Here is a 21,912-nt window from a genome sequence, read left to right on the forward strand (position 1 = left end):
GGGGCTCCTTCTCTCAAGTGTTACTCACTGAGGGACGGAGTCCCCTGGCAAAGCCGATGTCAGTAAGGCTGGGGACTTTCCACCCTTCCTAAGGGGTAAGTCACCCAATGTAAATAGCGTGGTTTGTATTTCGGTTACGGAACAAATGACAAATTCGGAGATAATTTGTATTTTTCCTAACCATACAAACCTTAGCTATTTACACATATTTACCCGCCAGCCCTGGCCCCCAAGTCAAGTCCTACCTCTAAGTGAAGTGAAGCCAATCACCGGTGTGTGTGGGGGGGGAGAGTGTTAGCAAGCTATCCCTTCCCCTACCCCCGCTAACTAGCGCGGGGGTAGTTAACCCTCGTTAAAAACTATTGTTTCGTCATTTCAGCTACGCTAAAAGGTAAACCCAATGTAAATAGCTAAGGTTTGTATGGTTAGGAAAAATACAAATTATCTCCGAATTTGTCATTTCATGTTGCTTGAATGTTCACCCTTCCCTTAGTAGCTATACCTTCAGATTATCTCTGAGAGAATTAAGAAATGAGAATTGGTAGTCTGACTAGATTAATTAGAATAACATATTTTGTATATTTTATTTCATAGGTGTATATTTTTTTCTATTTTGATAAGACCATTCATTTTATGTTCTTGAATAAAAAAGATATGTACATACATACATACATATACCAAGGCACTTCCCCCAATTTTGGGGGGTAGCCGACATCAACAAAGAAACAAAAACAAAAAGGGGACCTCTACTCTCTACGTTCCTCCCAGCCTAACAAGGGACTCAAAGAAAAAATATTGCTGTAGGGTACATCATGGACCCATTATTGTAATTTTTAGTAACTATTGTGAAGTAGGTATGAATTTATCATGTGTCTTTTTATGTGAAATGTTAATAAAGTACTAAAATTTATAATGCTTGATTTTAGGTTGAAAATATTTAAGAAATTGAATATTAGAATCTTCATAATCATGTATGAGGCCCAGTTTTGAAGGCTGTAATGTGAACTTTAACTAATAGTAAGAATCATTGGGTGTTGGGAACACCTAATCCTTCAGTGTCACTATACATGGTTTGTCCTCTGTTATGTCTCCTATCCATTACAAGTTTTCCGAGTCCTAAGTCCTTCACATCTCTTTTCGATGTTTTTTCATCGATCTTGTTATCTTTAGCAGGACTCTGCTTCCTCTGGTTCTTTCTATTCCTCAAGACATTTAACAGTAGTTTTGTTACTTTTGTATATTCACATATACTCACCACCTAAATTGCTCTTGTAATTTTTTTCATTGATAGCTGAATCCCACTCATTATTGTGGCTCATAAAAAAGATAATTTGATCACACAAATGAACAGAAAGAAATATCAATATTCTTTTGAGAATGCTAATTCTCTCATCTAATCTCTAATGCATAGCATTTTGTTTGATGGGGATTATTCTTTAAATGCCACGAAGATTATAGCCGAAATGTCTTTGGAAACCTTCGTGAATTTGATATTCATGTGACATATTTATAATTTCTTTGGAAGACCTTCTATTGGACAGATATAGTTAATGTTTTGCTTTGCCGTAATTTAAATACTTTTAATTTGTAAGACAATTTATTGAATATTCATAGGATTATATTGCTAAATGATATACTGAACCGTATATACTTTATTTCCAGTACAATGTGATCTACGATGTTATAATTTCGGTTGATGAGATTGGTATGATTGAGTACTGGTCCGGAACGAAGAACGAGTATCAGACAGCCACATGCGTCAAGTTTGAGTCAAAATTAGATACTGATCTGTTTGAATTTGTAAAGAATAAAACATTCCCAAGATGTATGGCAATTTCTCCTCAAGGATCCCAGTTTGCCACGCTTGGTGCGGATAAAAAGGTATGTTAATCTGGAATAGTATTTAATCATCATGTATAAAATTATTAAAATTACTTGTAGATATTATTTGATAATTGATTTTTATAGTTACACTAGTATCCAAGGAATTTAATTTTACAAAGACTTATAATTCAAATGTTGCGTAACTTTTTTTCCAATGAAAATGTTAGGAAAATAAAGTGAGTGAAGTGGTTGCCTCAGTCTATTGAGTAACGTCAGTTATGTTTCGGTCTTCACATTAGTTTGTGAATATTGGTACATGGAGATGTTGGAGATATTTAATGTAGCTTCCAAAAAATATTAAGAAATGACTAACTTGCTTTTTACACTGATCTTAACTGCAGGTTTTGTATATCTTACCTTGTCCTGTTTATATATAAAACTGTAATGGATATTTTTTTTTTACTTTTCAGGTTGTTATTTCTATTTTAGGGCCATGTCCAAATTCTTCTTATGATTTAAATACAGTACTACACTTTACAATCTAAACCTAAAGTACCATTAACAAGCAGCTTTGACCCCTGAGCAGTGGGTTGTAGCATCAGCAATCAATTCTAGATAGACTGTTAGATATATTATTGACAAGCAGTTTCAGTCTTGACCCTACATCTTATAATTATAATAAATTCTCTTTGATGATGTATTTTGATTTTAGGGCATAAATTTGGGATTTTATTAGATTATGGTTCCTGTTAGGTTTTGTCATGAAACATAATCCCTTTATTTTTTCTTGTTCCACTTAAACATTCATCTCGTTACAGTAAATTTTGGTTGTGATTAAATATATATCAGTGCCTATTAAGGATCTCTCAGGGATGTACTGTAACTAGAAATTAAATGGAATTTTGTGTAATACAAGTAAGAATTAGAGGTGAGGAATTGATCTCTCAGATGAGTAGACTAATATACTGCAAAGGTTTTATGACCTGGTCTTGTACTCATATGAATTATTGTCTCCATACAGGTCCGTGTCTTCAAATTTTTAACCGGAAAATTAACCCGAGTGTTTGACGAAAGTTTGCAACATTACATAGAGTTGCAACAGAAGAAGCAACAAATACCAAATATGGAATTTGGAAGAAGGTCAGTATTTATATTATTATTATTATTATTATTATTATTATTATTATTATTATTATTATTATTATTATTATTACTAGCCAAGCCACAACCCTAGTTGGAAAAGCAAGATGATATAAGCCCAAGGGCTCCAATAGGGAAAAATAGCTGAGTGAGGAAAGGAAACAAGGAAATAAATGATTGATGAGAAAAAATTAACAATAAATCATTCTAAAAACAGTAACAACGTTAAAACACATGTCATATATAAACTATAAAAAGACTTATGTAGATATTTTGTTGTAATCAGGATAAGATCATTTAGATTTAAAGTTGTCTTTTTTAAGCATATTATTCCATTAAATAGTACTGCTGGAAGTAGTTAGAGCCAGCTATTTAATTACCTTCACCAACTTCGTTGTGGCGAAGTTTATGTTTTAATAGGCTTATGTCTGTGTATGTGTTTGTGATATGCATAACTCAAAGACGAAGACTATTTGACCGAATCTCATGATATTTGATTGGATGATTGATCACGATCTAAGGACAATTTGATTAGATTTTGGGAGTGATTAGGTCAAAAGTCAAGGCCAAGGTCACAAAAAGGTAAAACACAAATCTCTAAACTCAAAAACTATTTGACCAAATCTCATAGAATTTGTTGGGATGATTGGCCATGATCCAAAGACAATTTGAATAGATTTTGGGAGTGATTGGGTCAAAAGTCAAGGTCATGAAAAGGTAAAAAATTTATTTTTTGCTATATCATGGAAAATGTTTATCCGATTTGCATGAAACTAGTGACAAAATGTGCATATTTCAATTGCCTATCTTATTATATACAGCATGATATAGTGATGGCATTACCCTTGTTTATGTATTTATTTGTTTGTGTGTGTCTGTGTGTGTGTATGTGATTCACATAACTCAAAAAAAAACTATTTGACCAAATCTCATGAAACTTGGTGGGATGATTGGCCATGATCCAAGGACAATTTGGTTAGTTTTTGGGAGTGATTGGGTTAAAAGCCAAGGCCAAGGTCACAAAAGGTCAAAAACATCTTTGTGCCATATTGTGGCCAATTTTTATCTGATTTGCATGAAACTAGGGCCATAATGTACATAATTTAATTACCTATTTTGTGATATTTTTGCTTTGGGATCAAATACCCACATCATCATCATCAGTTTTCTTGTTTGTTTGTATGCCTTCCTGTGTGTTTGTGATTTGCATAACTCAAAAACTATTTTGTTGAATCTCATGAAATTTAGTGGGATGATTGGCCATGATCCAAGGACAGTTTAATTAGATTTTGGTAGTGATTGGGTCAAAAGTCAAGGCCAAGGTCACAAAAAGGTAGAAAATATCTTTTTACCATATTGTGGTCAATTTTTTGTTTTACATAAAATTAGTGCCAAAATATACAAAATTTAGTTGCCTATCTTGTGATATATGTGTTTTTAATCAAATACCCACAACATCATCAGTTTTCTTGATGGCAAAGGTATGCGCTCTACTATATCCCTGTTCTAGTTATTGAAGTACTGTATTCCCTTCTGAGACAAACTGCTTACAGTATCCCTTGCTTATTAATTTATAGATGTTACTGATGGTTTCATTCATCATTCCCTAATCCCAAGGTGCAATGCTTTCTATCCTGTACTTTTTATATGTTCTCTATATTCCCCTAAACTTTTAATTGATCTATCTTCAATTTTCATTCATGATTAAAATCTGTAGGCGAGATCAATCCTGCTCTCCAACTTATCTTTTACTTTATAGTGCAAGTGCACATTTTTTCCTAGGTAAGGAATCGCCTCCCTGGCCCCATCACCATCAATCCAGTCATCCTTCTCTAATTAGTAAAAAACAATATATATTATTAGCTATTGGGTAGATTTGTTTAGTAGTTCACTTCATGTTATACTTGTCATAAAAGAAATATAAATATGTTTCAAGTATTGAGGTGAATTCTATTGTAAAAGGGGATATCATCTTTGAAATGCATTTAAAAAGTGATGAAAAGGAATGAAGATTAATTATTTTCTTTGGTTTTTTATATGTGATTATCCGTTAAGAAATCATCTATAACATTTAAATGGCAGATTTTTCCTATCCAATATTAGCCATATAATAAGATAGATTCTTTCTTTTCTGTTTATTTGTCTGTTCTTTGCACCTGAATCCTTATCTGTTGGTCTTTATTCATACTCTTTTACTATTATCTTGTAGGCCTTCCTAATAATTGTATATGTTACAATTCAATATCTTCTACTTTCCTGACTAATTTTTCCTTATTCTTTCTTATCGCATGTCCAAACCGTATCAATCTTTGAGATTTCAGAGAGGTAAAATCTGCAATAAATACAGTTAATATTTAAATCTTTCTATTACAACAGAATGGCTGTGGAGAGGGACGTTGAGAAAGGCGGTGCTTTAGGTGTCTGCAACCTGGTTTATGATGAAAGTGGTCATTTTCTACTTTATGCCACTATGCTGGGGGTGAAAGTTGTTAACTTGTACACTAATCGTCTTGTGAGGACAATTGGCAAACCTGAAAATTTACGAATATTGAATCTTTCCTTATTCCAGGTAAGTGATAAATCAGATTTTTTTAGTTGGTAGGGGTTACTTCTGCCCATAAGGAAATAGAATCATAAAATTTTACTTCTGGTAGGATTGTTTAAAGTTATGAAACCTATTATTCTGAATGAACTTATAACATAAAAGAGACTTACTGTATATATTTTATAGCATATTGTAATCAAAGTTAGGTCATGTTTATATTGGTTTTATATTTCATATTGTATTTCAGTTGGACTTTATTCTGTAAGGACAATTTATGGAAAGAAAATTCAAGTCTCTCAGATGCTATTTCACTATATTGTATATTCTTTTATTTTCAGGGAAAAGTAAAGAAAAATAAAGGTACCATCACTATGGAAATGCAAGCCTCAGATAACCCAGCCTTAGATTCTGTAAAAGCAGACCCAACTCTGGTTGCAACGGCATTCAGAAAAAATCGCTTCTACCTCTTTACGCGGAGAGATGCAACCGATACGAAGAGTGTTGACACTGATCGTGATGTGTTTAATGAGAAGCCTTCCAAAGAAGACATTATTGCTGCAACTGAACAAGGAGGTAAGGATACAAGTGTATCACTAACTTTGTTCTTTGTTCTTTTCCAAGTACAACATAGAATAGACAATTTATTTTTGTATCTTTTTGTCCCCAGTTTCATCACTCGCTCGCTCTTAACTTTTTGTCTCCTCCTCTTAGTCTAAAGATGCCAAATTGTACAATATATCCAACTTTACTTTATTTCATTTTACATCTTTCCTCATAGAATAAATCCCTCAGGTGAACTTCATGAGTTTTTTAATGACACTTGGTGGACTTTTTAAGCGTTTGATTAAACTCATTCAAAGCACCTCCAATACTAGCAGATGACAATAGATTTGATTAGGTGTGACATCAGAATATTAAGCTCAACAGTTGGAATACAGTTGAAAGATCATACAAATGAGGAATTAGGGGAGAAATGTGATGTGCAGAAGCTGGAAAAAAATACTGAGAACTCAAAGATTAAGATATTTTGAATATGTGATAAGTAGGATGTGGGACAGATAGTCAGGAAAACAGTAATTATGAAAGAGTCAGGACAGACTTGTGAGGAGGTTCAGGAAATTATTGAAAGGGGTAATAGATAAAGACTTAGCTTTGAGTATTCATGAAGACGGAGTGCACGATAGAAGATAATGAACATAACTAATTTCGTGTCTAATCACCTGAAGCAAACAACAGATGTAAAACATCTTATGATCATACAGGTTATGTTGAATATGTGTGTTTGATTTATTAATTTCTATATTACTTATTTTGGGGGGGGTGTTAGGTGTTAGATTTTATTTCATTTTGGGACAGGTTAAGGCCATGCTGTAAATGCGTTTAACTTTGTACTGTTCTCTTTGGTATTGCATAGTACAGTACTGTATAATACATAATGATCTGATATCTAGTATTAAGATCAAGATCCAAATAAAGATACAGTACTTTTTTAGATTTATTGTATCATTTTATTATTTTCAGGTGGACAGAGACTCTATGAGACTGCCATAATTCACACATCTCTTGGAGATATTACACTGAAGCTCTTCCCAAAGGAATGTCCAAAGACTGTGGAGAATTTCTGCGTTCATTCTAAGAATGGCTACTACAACGGACATCTTTTTCATCGTATTATCAAACAGTTTATGATTCAGACTGGAGACCCTCTTGGTAAGTCAGGAAACAAAGACCTTTTTTTTAACTTAGCTCTACTTCATGAGATTAGATTTAACTCCCTGATTTCAGATTAAGATTCAATGTAATTTCTCTATTTTAAACATTCTATGTCGTGGTTAACACAAAATGCAAAGTAATAAGTCTTATACCCTTGCTATCTGCTGAGAATTCTAAACAATCTTTAAAAAATCTAGGCAGATATTTGGTAGGATTGATCAGTTTAGTGAGCTCTTCTCACATCATTGTTTTTTATCTTGTTGAGCATTGATTTCAATTGAAGCTCAAGTCCACACTGTTTGCATATTTTTAAGACATTTTGTTATGTATCATGTTGTCATAGACAAAATATTTTTGTTTTAAGTGAGCTATAATTTGCATTAGTATATGCAGAGGTATTTTGTTTATTACGTAGAATATTTCTGAGATGACCATTAATGGTATAATTTTTTTCCCTCAGGCACGGGGGTTGGTGGAGAGAGCATCTGGGGAGGAGAGTTTGAAGACGAGTTCCATCCATCACTTCGACATGATCGTCCATATACTGTCAGCATGGCCAATGCTGGTCCCAATACTAATGGATCTCAATTCTTCATCACTGTTGTTCCCACAGTATGTGAATAGATAACTTGTTAAAGCTTATTCATATTTTTCTGGGCTCGAACCTGTGCCGCCCAGTGAATAAGCTCCATTTAGCACTTATTCTTAGGTAATTTACTGCTAAATATACCAGAGAAAAAATGTAAAGGAGTGCTAGGTTAACTAGCTCGCTCACCTATTGGTGTCGGTATAAAATTGGGCGTATAATCCAGAGGTCCCGCACTATTTAGATTCATCCACGACAGAAACCCCAATAGAGGAGAGCCGTTCAACCTCACTCGGTACTACTAACACTGCATCCGCTCAGAACCCAACTCCTTTTAGCACGTCTTGTGTTGTAACCCGCATTTTTGTTGTGCTCTCGTTTTTCCACTTATTTTCATTGGATTATGGCTTCTTCGTCGGTTTCCCTGGAGACACCGTCTAAGTTAAGTACCAAGCTTGGTTTTGCTGTGTTTTGAGCAACCTAGATCGTTTAATATTTGAATTATAGGAGTTTATTCTCTTCGTTCATATCGATCTTGCTTGATCCCACTTACAGTTGGTACTCCTGTTTTGAGAGCTTTTAGTTTCACTCGCGGTGTTACTATATGTATTATTTTTATTATTAAATTTTATTTGTTATTGTGGATATTCATTATTTAGCGTTTAGAACCCTCGTGGTTCACTTTTTGGGCCGATATCATTTACGTATCGTTATGGCTGCCGACCTTCGTTGCTAGGCGGCAATGTTTTTTTTTTTTAAGCCATCAGGTGTGTCTTTTGTGATTTAATTATTATGTTGCATGCCTTGCCCAAAAATTTTTATGTGTTTATTTTATATTATCAACGCTATTACTATTATAATGAATATTGTGCTATCACTCCGTTTGATCTGTCTGGTTGGGGATCGTCAGTTGGTAGCCCTGCTGCTCCGTATCACGTGATCCTCCCCCATGCTCCCCCTCTCGCTAGGTGGGCGGCTAGGCTTCTCTCCCCCCCTCCCCTAGGGGACCGTTGCCTTCCCTCCTTTTAGAGGGGGTAGTTCAGTGTTTATGGACTTTGTCCTCCGGGTGTCCCGGCGGGTTCGTCTCTGTCTAGTCTGGTTGGCCACCGGTCAACAGAGTTGGATCCCGGTGCACCCTATTTTATATTCACTTATCACACTGGTTTATGTTATATGAAACCCTCTGGGTTCGGTTGGCGGTTCTTATCTACAGTTCCGCCCCCCTATTAATTTATAACAGTGCCTATGATGATTATATGACAGATCACTATCCCGGAGTTCCTATACGAATTGGTTTTGGATACTTTTATTTCCCGGCCCGGGGCTTAGCCTCGCCCCGGGAAATCAGACACCATGTGTCTTAATTTCTTGTTGTTGCATCCTTTTTTATGCTCCCGGCTCGACCGGAATGGATGGCTATACTTTAGTCTTAAGTTAGACTTATGTTTAGGCCCGGGTCCTCCGGACCCGCCCCTACTTAAGAATATTACAGTTAAGCTCTAATCTTGTGTTAGGCTTATGTTAGGCCCGGGTCCTCCGGACCCGCCCCTACTTAAGAGAATTACAGTTTCTCATATACTATTCTTTTTATAGATGGTGCATTGTCAGACGACGGCCTGTGCAGCTGTTCTACATCAGCCCTGCGGCCATACCGTCTGTCGGTCTCACGCCCTCTGCGGAGTGCAGCTGGAGGATGTCGTGGTATGGCACCCGGATAACTGGTGGTCTGTTTTGACCTCGTTACCACCCTTGGATCTGACTCGGTGAGTCCCGTTGGCTATGTTGCCTTCTTATTTATCTTACCTTTTTTGGCATACATACACTATTTAGTAAGATATCTATGGTCTTGAAGGACCACTGGGAGCCTTCCCTTTTTAATTCCCACTATTATTTCAGGCATCCCCGGAGCAAAAGTCTGCGGCTCGGGCCACGCTGAAAGTGTGGGTTGGTGGTTTTTCCCGGAACGTGAAGTCCAAGCGGCCGTACGTCCTCTCCGAGGACTACTGTTCCTTGATTTACCCCAACGCCAAGTCTTCAGCCGCTGTGGCTAGGCATGTTGCAGCTCCCATCATTGCCCACATTGATGCCACCATAGCGGGGTTCATTGATCCAGAGCAGGATCCGTCGGACGCCCCCGGAGATCTAGAAGACAATGTTGCCTCCATGAACCTTGACGTGGAACCCATGTTATTGGATGATCCAGATACAGGTAGGGTGGTAAGTGAGGCAGGTGTTTCCGGCGCTGAGATTCCTATCCTCAGCCCCTCTCTTTCTTCTTCATCTGATCGCTCTTCCTTTCATGGTGTTTCTGGGGACCGTGATTCGTCCCAACGATCACACTCGGTTCCCCCCAAGAATAAGTCTAGAACCTTACCTAAAGCTCGTAAGCCTCATAAGGCTTCTCATGGTTCTAAACAGAATACAAACCTGTCATCTAAGGCTTCTGGCTCCTCCTCTAAGTCTCGCGACCCGGGAGTTCATTCCGCCACACCTGCTGCTAGCCCGGGCCTTTCCGAATCAGCCATGCTTCGCATCGTGTCGGAGATGCAGGCTAAGTTGGTATCAGAGATGCAGTCTAAGATGGACACGATGTTCTCTAACATCGGTCAGAGACTTGGGGCATTAGAGCAAGGTGCTCCGGAGCGAGTCCAAAGCTCTCTCATCCCGGATGCCTCTAAGCTCCCGCCGTTTGCCAAAAATAACCCTTGGCGTATGGCTCTTCATTCCCCGTTCCCAGACGGAATGTTAACTTTGGAGGGTCTTGGCACTCGTCCCCTAGAGGACTTTGAATTCTTTCCTCCTGGTCTGGCATTTCCATTTCATGGTTATGCCAGGCTTACCGAGGAAGCTTTGGTTCGGTTAGACAAGGTCCCCAAGGAGACAGTCATCTTCCCAAAAGAGCAAGCCCAATCTGTGTGGGCCAGATTCCTGAATGACATCGGCTGCACCAACATCATGTTGAAGCCTTATAAGAGCTCCTTCACAATGTTCTTAATGGACAAAAACACCGTGACTCCATGTGTCAATAAGGTAGCAGAGCTTGCCTTCCAATATGCTCTGGAGGAGAAGCCCTTGCCTCCCATCCGAGAGGTGGATCCAATCTCCCTCCTTCTTCCTTCAGGCATTGAGTGTTGGGACAACGTCCATACCACTTTTACCTCTGGCAAGCTAGCAGCAGACTGTGCTTCAGTAATGTTTAGTGAGCGGCTTCCCCGTCTCCCGGAATCCCTCATTAAACAGGAGTATGATTCCCGCCTACGCGTTGGCCGTACTCTGAACTTGGCCACTTCCACGGAGTCGATAGCCTTGACTTACGATACTGAGAGTATTTTTAAGTCTCTCAACAAGGCTACGTTGCAGTCTTTATACTATGACCTGTATGACTTCGCTACTGCTAAACGCAGGTGTCGCAAACATGTCCTGGCAGAGGCGACTATTAGGCATGAACCTAATAAGCTTATCCGGTCCTCCTGTTGGGGTTCAAACCTCTTCCCTGAGGATCTTGTAGAGGAAGTCTTGGCGGAGGCCACTAGAGTCAACCAGAGCCTTAAAGCCCGTTGGGGTTTGACTCCTAAACGTAAATATGACCCTGCAAATTACCAAGCCCGGGGTAGGAAGAAGCTCCGTCCATATACCTCCACCCAGTTCAGGCAACAGCAGAGTGGTTCGTCCATTTTCCGGCTGCCTCTTCCCCCATCTCCTGTTGCCCCTGCACAGCCTTCCACCTCTCAGGCTCCTTCGGACGACTATGTCACCGTTCTGCTCCCTAAGAGCCAGCTTTCCGGTGCCTCCGCCACTTCTCCTGCCTTTAACCAGTCGTATGAGGCTCATAGCTCTTCCCAGAGTTATGGTAGAGGTAGAGGCTACCACCGTGGTTCTAACCAGAACAAAGGCAGGGGAAGAGCCTTTCGCAGAGGAAAGAACTTCCGAGGCGGACGTGGAGGCAACTCCTCAAACCAATACTGAGGTGCAGCAGGTAGGGGGGAGGCTCTATGCCTTCCGCAACAAATGGAGGTTCAGTCCCTGGGCTTTCAGTATCATCTCCAAGGGACTGGGGTGGAGTTGGATTCAAGGACCTCCTCCTCCGAACAAATTTCGTCAACATTCCACTCCGGACCTGGTCGAATTTGTCCAGGATCTTTTACAAGAGAACGCCATACAAGAAACGAAACACCTGAAGTTTCAAGGTCGGCTGTTCAGTGTCCCGAAGAAGGATTCAGACAAGAGAAGAGTGATTCTAGACCTATCCCTTCTCAACTTGTCCATTCAATGCGACAAGTTTCGAATGCTTACCGTCTCGCAGGTGCGGACCTTACTTCCCCGTGGGGCCGTCACCACCTCTATCGATCTTACAGACACCTATTATCACGTCCCGATAGCGAGACACTTCCGTCCGTACCTAGGCTTTCGCTTAGGGGACAAAAGTTACTCCTTCAAGGTGATGCCTTTCGGGCTCAACATCGCCCCAAGGATCTTCACAAAGTTAGCAGAAGTCGCTATTCAGGAACTCAGAAATCAAGGGATTCAAGTAGTAGCCTATCTGGACGACTGGCTCATTTGGTCAGACACCTCCCAAAATTGCCTAAAAGCCACTCACAAAGTCATCCATTATCTTCAATCTCTAGGCTTCCAGATCAACTTCAAGAAGTCCCGTCTTCTTCCAAAATCGAAGTTCCAATGGCTCGGCCTGCAATGGGATCTTATATCTCATACTCTGTGTCTTCCCAAACCCAAGAGGTTAGAGATTGCAAGGAACACCAAACGCTTTCTCAAAGACAAAGTAAGTTCCAGACGACTCCAAGAGAGGATTCTGGGGTCCCTTCAGTTTGCCTCAGTGACGGATCTTCTTCTGAAGGCAAAATTGAAAGATATCAATCGTGTCTGGCGTTCGAGGGCGAACCGGAAGCTCCGGGACAGGAAAGTCCGCCTTCCTCCCATTCTACGGGAAAGACTTCTTCCTTGGACAAGAGCAAACAGTCTGTCAAAGTCAGTTCCCCTTCGATTTCCGCCTCCGAAATTAATCATTCACACGGACGCATCCTTATCAGGTTGGGGCGGCTATTTTCAGCTCAAGAAAGTTCAAGGTCTTTGGTCTCCCTTGTTCCGCCAATTTCACATCAATGTGCTGGAGGCCATGGCAGTTCTTCTAACCCTGAAACGTCTCGCTCTTCCCAAGAAACAACACCTTCGTCTGGTCCTCGACAGCGAAGTGGTGGTCCGCTGCCTCAACAGAGGCGGGTCAAAGTCAGGGCCTCTGAACCATGTTCTAGTAGCCATATTCTCCCTAGCAGCCTTGAACCGTTGGCATCTTTCAGCTGTCCACCTGGCGGGAGTCCGGAATGTAGTGGCAGACGCCCTGTCCCGGACCTCCCCTCTAGAATCGGAATGGTCACTCGATCTAAAGTCATTTCGGTGGATTCTCTCTCAGGTTCCCGGTCTCCAAGTGGACCTCTTCGCCACGGAGTCCAACCACAAATTGAGAGTATATGTGGCTCCCAATCTAGACCCTCAGGCTTACGCCACAGACGCCATGGCACAGAATTGGGACACCTGGGAAAAGATTTATCTCTTTCCCCCGGTGAATCTTTTGCTGAAAGTTCTAGACAAGCTGAGATCCTTCAAGGGACAAGTAGCCTTGGTCGCACCCAACTGGCCCAAGAGCAACTGGTATCCTCTCCTGCGAGAGTTGAGACTATACCCTCACCCGATACCCAATCCGGTTCTGTCTCAGATAGTACAAACACGCGTTGTGTACGCTTTCTCAAACATTCAGAGCGCCCTAACTTTATGGACTTTATGAAGTTTGCGGCCATGCATGGTGCCAATATTGATCCTCAAAACACCTTGTTCCTAAAATCGGATAAACGGGATTCCACCATCCGCCAGTATGACTCTGCAGTTAAAAAGTTGGCAAAATTTTTGATAGACTCAGACGTGAACTGTATGAACTTGAACCTTACAGTCACTTTCTTTAGATCTTTATTAGAATCAGGTCTGGCAGCCAATACTATCACCACTATTAAATCTGCTCTGAAAAAGATCTTCCTAGTGGGTTTTAACATAGACTTAACCGACTCTTTGTTAGCTTCAATTCCGAAAGCTTGTGCCAGACTGAAACCGGTTACTCGTCCTACCCCGGTGACCTGGTTCCTTAATGATGTACTCAAATTGGCTTCTGATACCATTAACAGTTCTTGTGATTACATTCCCCTTCTCAGGAAAACACTTTTCCTGGTGAGCTTGGCTTCCGGGGCAAGAATTTCTGAACTGGCAGCCTTGTCGAGAGACCCGGGTCATATTGAGTTCCTGCCTTCGGGAGAGGTCCTTCTTTCTCCTAACAAATTCTTTTTGGCTAAGAACGAAGACCCTCAGAACAGATGGTCCTCCTGGAAAATTGTTCCCCTCACGCAAGACCCGTCTCTGTGCCCTGTTACTACTCTTAGGTCTTATTTATCCCGGACCTCCTCTAACTCCTCGGGGCCTCTATTCGTTAGAGAACAAGGCGGTACCATTACTATTAAAGGGATCAGGCAACAAATTTTGTATTTTATTAAACAAGCTAACCCTGACTCTTTTCCTCTTGCACATGATATCAGAGCGGTTGCTACTTCGGTGAACTTTTTTCACCACATGAATTTTACGGACCTTTCCAGGTATACAGGGTGGAAATCACCGTCAGTGTTCAAGAAACACTACCTTAAACATTTGGAAGCCCTAAAATTTTCTACAGTAGCCGCAGGGAGCGTAGTTACTCCCAGGTAACTCACAGGTTAATGCCTTGTCTCTTTATCTCTCCCTCCTACCTGCCTCATTTATACCCTATTGTATTCGTTGGTCTCGCACCTGAATACTGTTATTATATTTGTAAATTTTTAAACTCCTGAGTATCTGTATATATTATCACTCACGGCATTATTATACCTACCTTATTGGATTTATGTTCATATTTAAGATACCCTTATAATTGTTTTTTGGTACTCATCTCTGATTAAAGCATCCTGTATTTCCCTTACGCTTATGTTTTTTCCTTTATTTTGCAAGTTTGGTGACATATTCTCTTGTATAGATTCACTGGGCGGCACAGGTTCGAGCCCAGAAAAGGGATTTTGACGTAGGAAAAATCTATTTCTGGGCGAGGGACCTGTGCCGCCCAGTGAACCCTCCCAGCTCCTCTCCCTTGAAGTCCCCAAACTTTGGGTGCTAAGGAGTTGGGCTCTGAGCGGATGCAGTGTTAGTAGTACCGAGTGAGGTTGAACGGCTCTCCTCTATTGGGGTTTCTGTCGTGGATGAATCTAAATAGTGCGGGACCTCTGGATTATACGCCCAATTTTATACCGACACCAATAGGTGAGCGAGCTAGTTAACCTAGCACTCCTTTACATTTTTTCTCTGGTATATTTAGCAGTAAATTACCTAAGAATAAGTGCTAAATGGAGCTTATTCACTGGGCGGCACAGGTCCCTCGCCCAGAAATAGATTTTTCCTACGTCAAAATCCCTTTTTCATGACTTTAGTCATCTTTAAACAACTAAGTTTTTAGTGATGTACTAACTACAGTGTGACTTGACACCACACTGGAGGTAGTAATTAAGGTTTTATTTGTCCCCCAGCTACATAACTTTATACATATTACTTTTTTTTATCTATTCCTTTGCTCTCTGCCCACCCAAGGCATCCAACTTATAACTATATCTTGTTCCAACTTTCCCCTGTCACTAATAAACACTTCCTTTGTGTTTGAGATTATATAAATGTAACTTTGGTCTCTTTGAATTACTTATAAAAGAATTAGTAAATTTTTGTCCTTATGGTCCTTGCACTGTTGCTCTAGTCCAGTGCTCTCCCCAGTAGTCTGCATGTAGGATCTCTAAGGTATTTAAACCCTTAAAGATAAAAAAAAAGATTTTATTTTTAAAGTATTCGTGGGTTTATGAATGATTTGGCCTTGTGCTTTACCTTCAGCCTCAAGGAAACATGTGAATCAGCCCGTCCCAAAGAAGGCGAGTGTTTCGAGTCTTAACTGTTGCTCTTGTGCATCAAGATAAAGTTAAACTACACTATAGTATTCAAAACTTTGCAAACTCAGACTCATACTGCATAATCATTAATTTTATTAACTTTCTGATAGCCAGTAAGGCTTCCATAAGGCCATATTTATTTATTAGACTGTATCTTCTTACCTATGGTGTTACTTCTCTCTAAACTTATTTGTTGTTTTTTCTATATAATGCTGCCATTCTTTATACCTATTTTTCAGTTTAGGAGATTTATCAGTAAAATTATCTGTGTCTAAAGGAAACCCAGCCAGATAAGGTCTTCACCTTATGTGTTGAGTTCTCGTGAAGATGAGACACATTTGTAAAGTACAGTACAATGCTGGATTTTATTTATGGAACAATTTTTACAGCCTTGTCTGTCATGTTATTGACCCCTCATTATATGCTCTATGTTTTGTATTTTAGAAATTTTAAGTTTTCGTTCTACCTGTTTTAGTTTTTTATCATTGACAGGTAATCTTAATCATTGGCCTGGTTTTCTGGGTTAATCCAATATAATATTTTGCCTGTAATGACTGATGGTATTTTCCCAACAAAAGACTACTATGTGCATTACTGCCTATGTTTACTTTTTAAACTAAATACCTTAATTACATGAAGATTTTACAACTGTGTCCATATTTCAAGACATATTCACTTCATATTTAAGGTAGTGACTACACTTTCCTTGAAATTCAGGATTAGAATAGCAAAATATTCCAAGGACATTATACTGTATCCTGTATTTGAAAGAATTGCTTGTCTATTAGGTATTCAGCGATAATTTTTGCACTAGTACCAGTGCAGATCCATTTCAGAAGCATATCACTTCTGCGTTGGTAATATAACAAGGTAACTTTAACTTGATTACGGTTGGACATTCAAGACTTTAGTGGTTCATTCATTGTTAGGATAAGCTTCAAATTTAGTCATCTTCAATGAGCTATGCCATTCTCTATTGTGAAATACTGTCATTCTAAGAATGCAGACTAATATATCTTTTGTCTAGAACTGTCATGCAGAGAAGTAGATTAGCTGGTTTCATCGCCTGTCTGTTGACTTATGCTGCAGGGTCTTCCAAAGTCCCTTGTGATGAGCAAGGCCAGGCTGTATCTTAATGAGCTCTTCTTGCATCAATAGAAACGGAAACTTGCACTTCGTTGGTTAATGACTGCAGAAGTGGATGAAATGGTACAACAAAAATACCCAAGAATTTCTGTTATGAGAATAGGAGGATTTTCTTCTGAATGTATTTTTGAAAACATTTAATGCATTAATAGGACAACTTGTTCACCCCAACAAGGTTTAAGGGAATCATACAATATCCCATGCCATCCACCTATGTAATCCGATATAATTTAGTAACACTTACTTTAGCGAATCGAGGTATATTAGGGGCCCAGGCTACCAACTCTGTTTTCTACCTCACAATCGAGGATTGTAGCATGCAAGGGTTTAACAGCACAATGGTAAATTATAAAGTAATTAAAGATTTTGAAGTTCTGTGAAAGACTTTTGAATCTGTAATGCACAGCAAACTTTCAGAACAATTACTGAAAGAAATACTTTGAACACTAGACTCAACTTGAGGAGTTAAGTTAGGGTGGCAATGGGGTGGGTAGGACCAGAGTTACCATCTTTAGAGAGGATTCCCTGTACTTCTGAAATTTAACAAAGAAAGCTAGCCTCGTTAAGAGCTTATGAAGCTCATTATTAACGAAAGTTGGCTGTTTATGTAAATTGTCTAAAGGTGGAGGCTTGTCATTATCATCGTCATCCCTGCGACAATCAACAAGCCTATTCTTTCTTGGTGTAGTGAACTTTGGGCATACTATGGACCAGAATCAAACATACTTCTACTTATACTTTATCTGCATATACATACAATCAGATACATTCCCAATTTTATACATACATACATATACCAAGGCACTTCCCCCAATTTTGGTGGGTAGCCGACATCAACAAATGAAACAAAAACAAAAAAGGGGACCTCTACTCTCTACATTCCTCCCAGCCCAATTTTATAATTGGGATAATAATCTAAATCCTAAACTTATCTATTTTAGCAATAATTCTATACCATCAAATACTCACTTATATTAATTGGAAAATCCTATTTTACTCTGTCAAAAGTATTGAAAAAACAACTACCTGTACCTAATATTTACCTAAACTAATTAATATCACCAATCCTCTTTTCAATAAGCACGCCACTAAATATCTTACTTATCTACAAACATATCTCAACAACTTATATCTAAATGTAAAGATACCAAGGAAGGACTCTTAACACTCTGAACCGAAACAGTTATAACCTGTATCGTAACACGATATTTTATTTTCATTATAATACCATATGATTGTTTTCTCTCCTTATAGAAAGTCCTATTCCAATGGTAAATAAGCCACCATATAAATCTCAAAAAAAGCAGAATACTTCACAATTGTTTTTCAAAAAACCTTACAATATTCAAGCACCGAGTAATATCTGTGCAAGTACAACACTTAATTTTCAATATTAAACTTAGCCGGTGATCATATAGCTGCAACTCTGTTGCTCGACAGAAAAACCTACGGTCAAAATACGCCAGCGATCGCTATGCAGGTGGGGGTGTACATCAACAGCGCCATCTGTCGAGCAGGTACTTAGTACTCCAAGTCAACAAAGAACCAATTTTCTCTCTGTCGGGCTACCGGCAAGACCTACTAATACGCTGTTACTAACTGGATTTGTTTTCACAACTATTTGGTGAAGTACACTATTCTAGTTTTGAGCTTTCGCTATGCAGGGGTTTTATCTTCATCTCAAAACTTGAACTCGTTTTGGATAGATTTAATTATGGTGACAAAGAGAGTATGGACTCTCTTTCACTTTTAAATGGCCGACCCTTCCCTTAGACGGAAGTGTGTTTAGGTTTTTAGTAATTTTGCTTAACACGTTATAGATCTATATATTTTATATCTCTCCGCCTTTATTAGGCCTCTTCGATTAACTTTCCATTTATTATAAACATATAAAAATAAATTTTTATGTTTTGTTTATATGCGACCTTTCCTGATAGTAGGCGGTCCTAACTTGGAACCAAAGTTAATCAACGTTGAGCCCGTTATATCGTATTTAGCCTTTAAAGAATTTAAAACTGTTTAAATTTAATGTTTTATGAAAGAATTTCTTTGATAGTCTTCGTACTGTTTTCAAAGATGAACTAACGTTTAGTTTTTTAGACTACGCAGTTGTTGACGTTCAGGACGTTCAACATGCGCTCTATCGTTACGATAGAGAGAGAGTGTATCACGGTTTCACTTTGCAGTAAGAGTAAATCGATTCTGACGTTTCGTTCATTCTTTCTTAGCTTAAATGGTTTAAATTCTAAATTAAAGGAACTTTTTATTTGGAAAACCTTTCAGTTTTTTCCTTTAGCCAAATAACATGTTTTTTTGACGATATATAATTGGGCTCTTCTCTCAGGTGCGAAATCAAGAGAGAAAGAGAGAGAGAGATAGAGACGGAGGGAGAGAGAGGAGAAAAAACGTTCCGTTCAAGCGGGTAACGTTGTTCTCGTGTTACTCTCCTCCCTAGTCGCTGTACGGGGAAGAAGGTAAAAAGTTTCTAGGGTTTTATTCTTGTCCCCAGGCTATGTGCGGTGAGAGATTGTAAACGTAGTTTATTTGAACTAGTGTTTACTCTCTTTCCCAGCCACTGAATTCTTTATCTTTATATATGTTTTCTGTTTTTGCTAGTATTAATGAGCTGCATTATACGACTGTTTTCGCAATTACTACCTTTTAATGAAGGGTAGAATTGCGTGTTTCAGGTAGAAATCAGTAAAAGTTTCGATTTCAGTGAAATAAGTGCAAAACAGAAAATCGAAGTGATAAAGTGATATGCGCAAAGTGTTACAGTGTTGCGTCCGAGGGTTCGTCTGTTCGTGCCTGTCGTTCACCTAGTCCGGGACCTCTTGCAAGCTCCCAAGCCCAGGGGAGAAGTAATGTCGAACGACTTATGGGTTCGTTAGGCCTTGATCAACGAACAGACGTTTCCCTCCGTGGTTTCGGGCGTATCTACCCAAGATCGCCCCACCCACACAAAGACGAGAGAGCCCATTTACTTCTCGTCTGCAGAAGAGGTTTCTCGTAAGAAACCATGGACCAAGGTCTCGCAGCTTATTAAGCGCAAGTCGGTCCCTTCCGCGCAAGTCCAACGGCCCAGTTGTAGCCACTGGGTCAGTTCGGACTCGCTGCAGTCTTCCGACGACTGCTCACCTCCTAAGAGAGGCAAAGCGGTACCGCAACAGGCAGTAACACCGTCTGTTGCCGCACCTGCTACTGTAGACCCTAAGTGGTCTTTGCTGCAGACCATGCAGACACAGTTAACATCTTTAATGCAGGACTTTCGTGCGGAGAAGGTTGACGCTGCACCCGTTAGCCTACAACCAACCACGGTTGTGCGTTCAGTTGACGCTGAGGCTACCTTCTCCCGCACTCCAGCTGTGAGAGTCCCGCCACCCATGCGCAGTGTACCCTGCCAGCCGCATGTTGACGTTCAGCGACGCACGGAACCCTCCGTTGACGTTCGCGAGTTACAACAACAACCTAAGTTGTTTTGTTTTGACGCGGTGCGTCAACCTCCGCATTCTAGAGTTGTTTTGACTGCTCAGTATAGACAGTCAAAGCAGTCTCGAGTGGCTACTAATGCACCAGTGCTGTATGTCCTCACGCACCTGTTGTGGTTGACAGTTCAGTTGTTGACAGTTCACAGACTGTCAAGCTGTTACATGACGTTGCCTTCTGGTCTGCTACTAATGCACCAGTGAGAGACTCACTGAGATAACCTAGCTTTTATCGGACAAGGTTCCTGTAGATGAGAAAGTGCTGTTCTCCCTCCTACTGATATTCCTTTGAGGACTCTGTCATTTGGAGAGGAGCCTTAAGCTGCTTAGCCTCCTATGGACTTTAATTAAATCATGATGATTTTTTTAAGGATCTTCGTCCGGATCTTGTAACTGCTGCTCCTCGTTCGCCTAAACGTCAGAACTTACACTAGGCCTAGCTACTTCGAAGCCGTTGTTGTTAAGCTAGTGCTCTCTCGCTCTCCTAGAGAGCGTTACGTTGGCTAGGCGACTGGTTTTTGCACCAGGAGGAGTTTTAGGGATACAGCCTTTGATTTCCCTTCTTTTAAACTGGCTTATAGAGCGAGAGTCTGATAGGACACGAGAGAAGTTCTCGGCTTGGGAGTTCATGCCTCTGCCCAGATAGACTTTTCAATTCTGGTAGACTCGCCCTGGCGCCTAGCCAGGAGACGCTCCAAGTTGTTTACAGGTCAACTTCTCAACTTTTGTCGAGCCTTTGAAGTTTTGCTGTACTATTATGTCACACATAACAAGGCTTCCAGGGATGGTAAATGGTTCCGCCTCAGTCGCTAACCCCGTCTGTTGCCACACCTGCTCCCGTAGACCCTAAATGGGCTTTGCTGCAAGACATGCAGTCCAAGCTTGTGTCCTTGATAAAGGACTTAAATGCGGAGAAGAACCTTCTGGCCAACAACCTTCCAACCGGTTAGTTGTGCGCCCTGTTGACGCTGAGGTATCCTACTCGCGTCTGCCAGTTGAGGTGGTTCCTCCACCGATGCGACCCAGTGTGGGTTGCCAGTCGCACGTTGACGTTAAGCGACGCTCGGAGGTGGTTGTTGACGTTCAGTGTGTCACTAGGAAGACGTTCAACAACCAGCAGAGGTGACTTGTTGTGACGCAGTGCGTCAACCTCAGCAACCCGGTAGGGTGTTGACTGCACAACCCAGACAGTCTAGACAGTTTCGGGTTGACGCTGTACTTCCTCGCGCACCCATGGTTGTTGACAGTTCACAGACTGTGCAGCAGTGCCATGATATTGCGTCCGGCTCCGTCACGCATCCACCAGTGCGACCGGATTCAGCGAGTCAGACGTTGCCCACTCCGTTGCCGTTTCCTCATCAGTTTCGGATGAGGAACCCTCTGATGAGGACGTTGCTGAACAAGACGATCAACCCCCAGCCCTGCTATCCATCCAGAAGATGCTGAAGAAGGAAC

General features: G+C 40.3%; 1 protein-coding gene across 2 annotated transcripts in view; it reads left to right on the forward strand.

The window, feature by feature from the left end:
- The window catches only part of LOC137656834 (peptidylprolyl isomerase domain and WD repeat-containing protein 1-like), a 387,155-nt gene that overhangs the window by 354,483 nt on the left and 10,760 nt on the right, over positions 1 to 21,912 (forward strand). For both annotated transcript variants that reach the window (XM_068391160.1, XM_068391159.1), the window contains exons 6-11: positions 1,663 to 1,881; positions 2,846 to 2,964; positions 5,341 to 5,533; positions 5,848 to 6,082; positions 7,031 to 7,219; positions 7,683 to 7,834. In XM_068391160.1, coding sequence (XP_068247261.1) covers positions 1,663 to 1,881; positions 2,846 to 2,964; positions 5,341 to 5,533; positions 5,848 to 6,082; positions 7,031 to 7,219; positions 7,683 to 7,834 — 1,107 coding nt within the window. The remainder of the gene's footprint in view (positions 1 to 1,662; positions 1,882 to 2,845; positions 2,965 to 5,340; positions 5,534 to 5,847; positions 6,083 to 7,030; positions 7,220 to 7,682; positions 7,835 to 21,912) is intronic.

Source organism: Palaemon carinicauda, chromosome 17, assembly GCF_036898095.1.
Source record: "Palaemon carinicauda isolate YSFRI2023 chromosome 17, ASM3689809v2, whole genome shotgun sequence".
NCBI classification, from domain to species: Eukaryota; Metazoa; Arthropoda; class Malacostraca; order Decapoda; family Palaemonidae; genus Palaemon; species Palaemon carinicauda.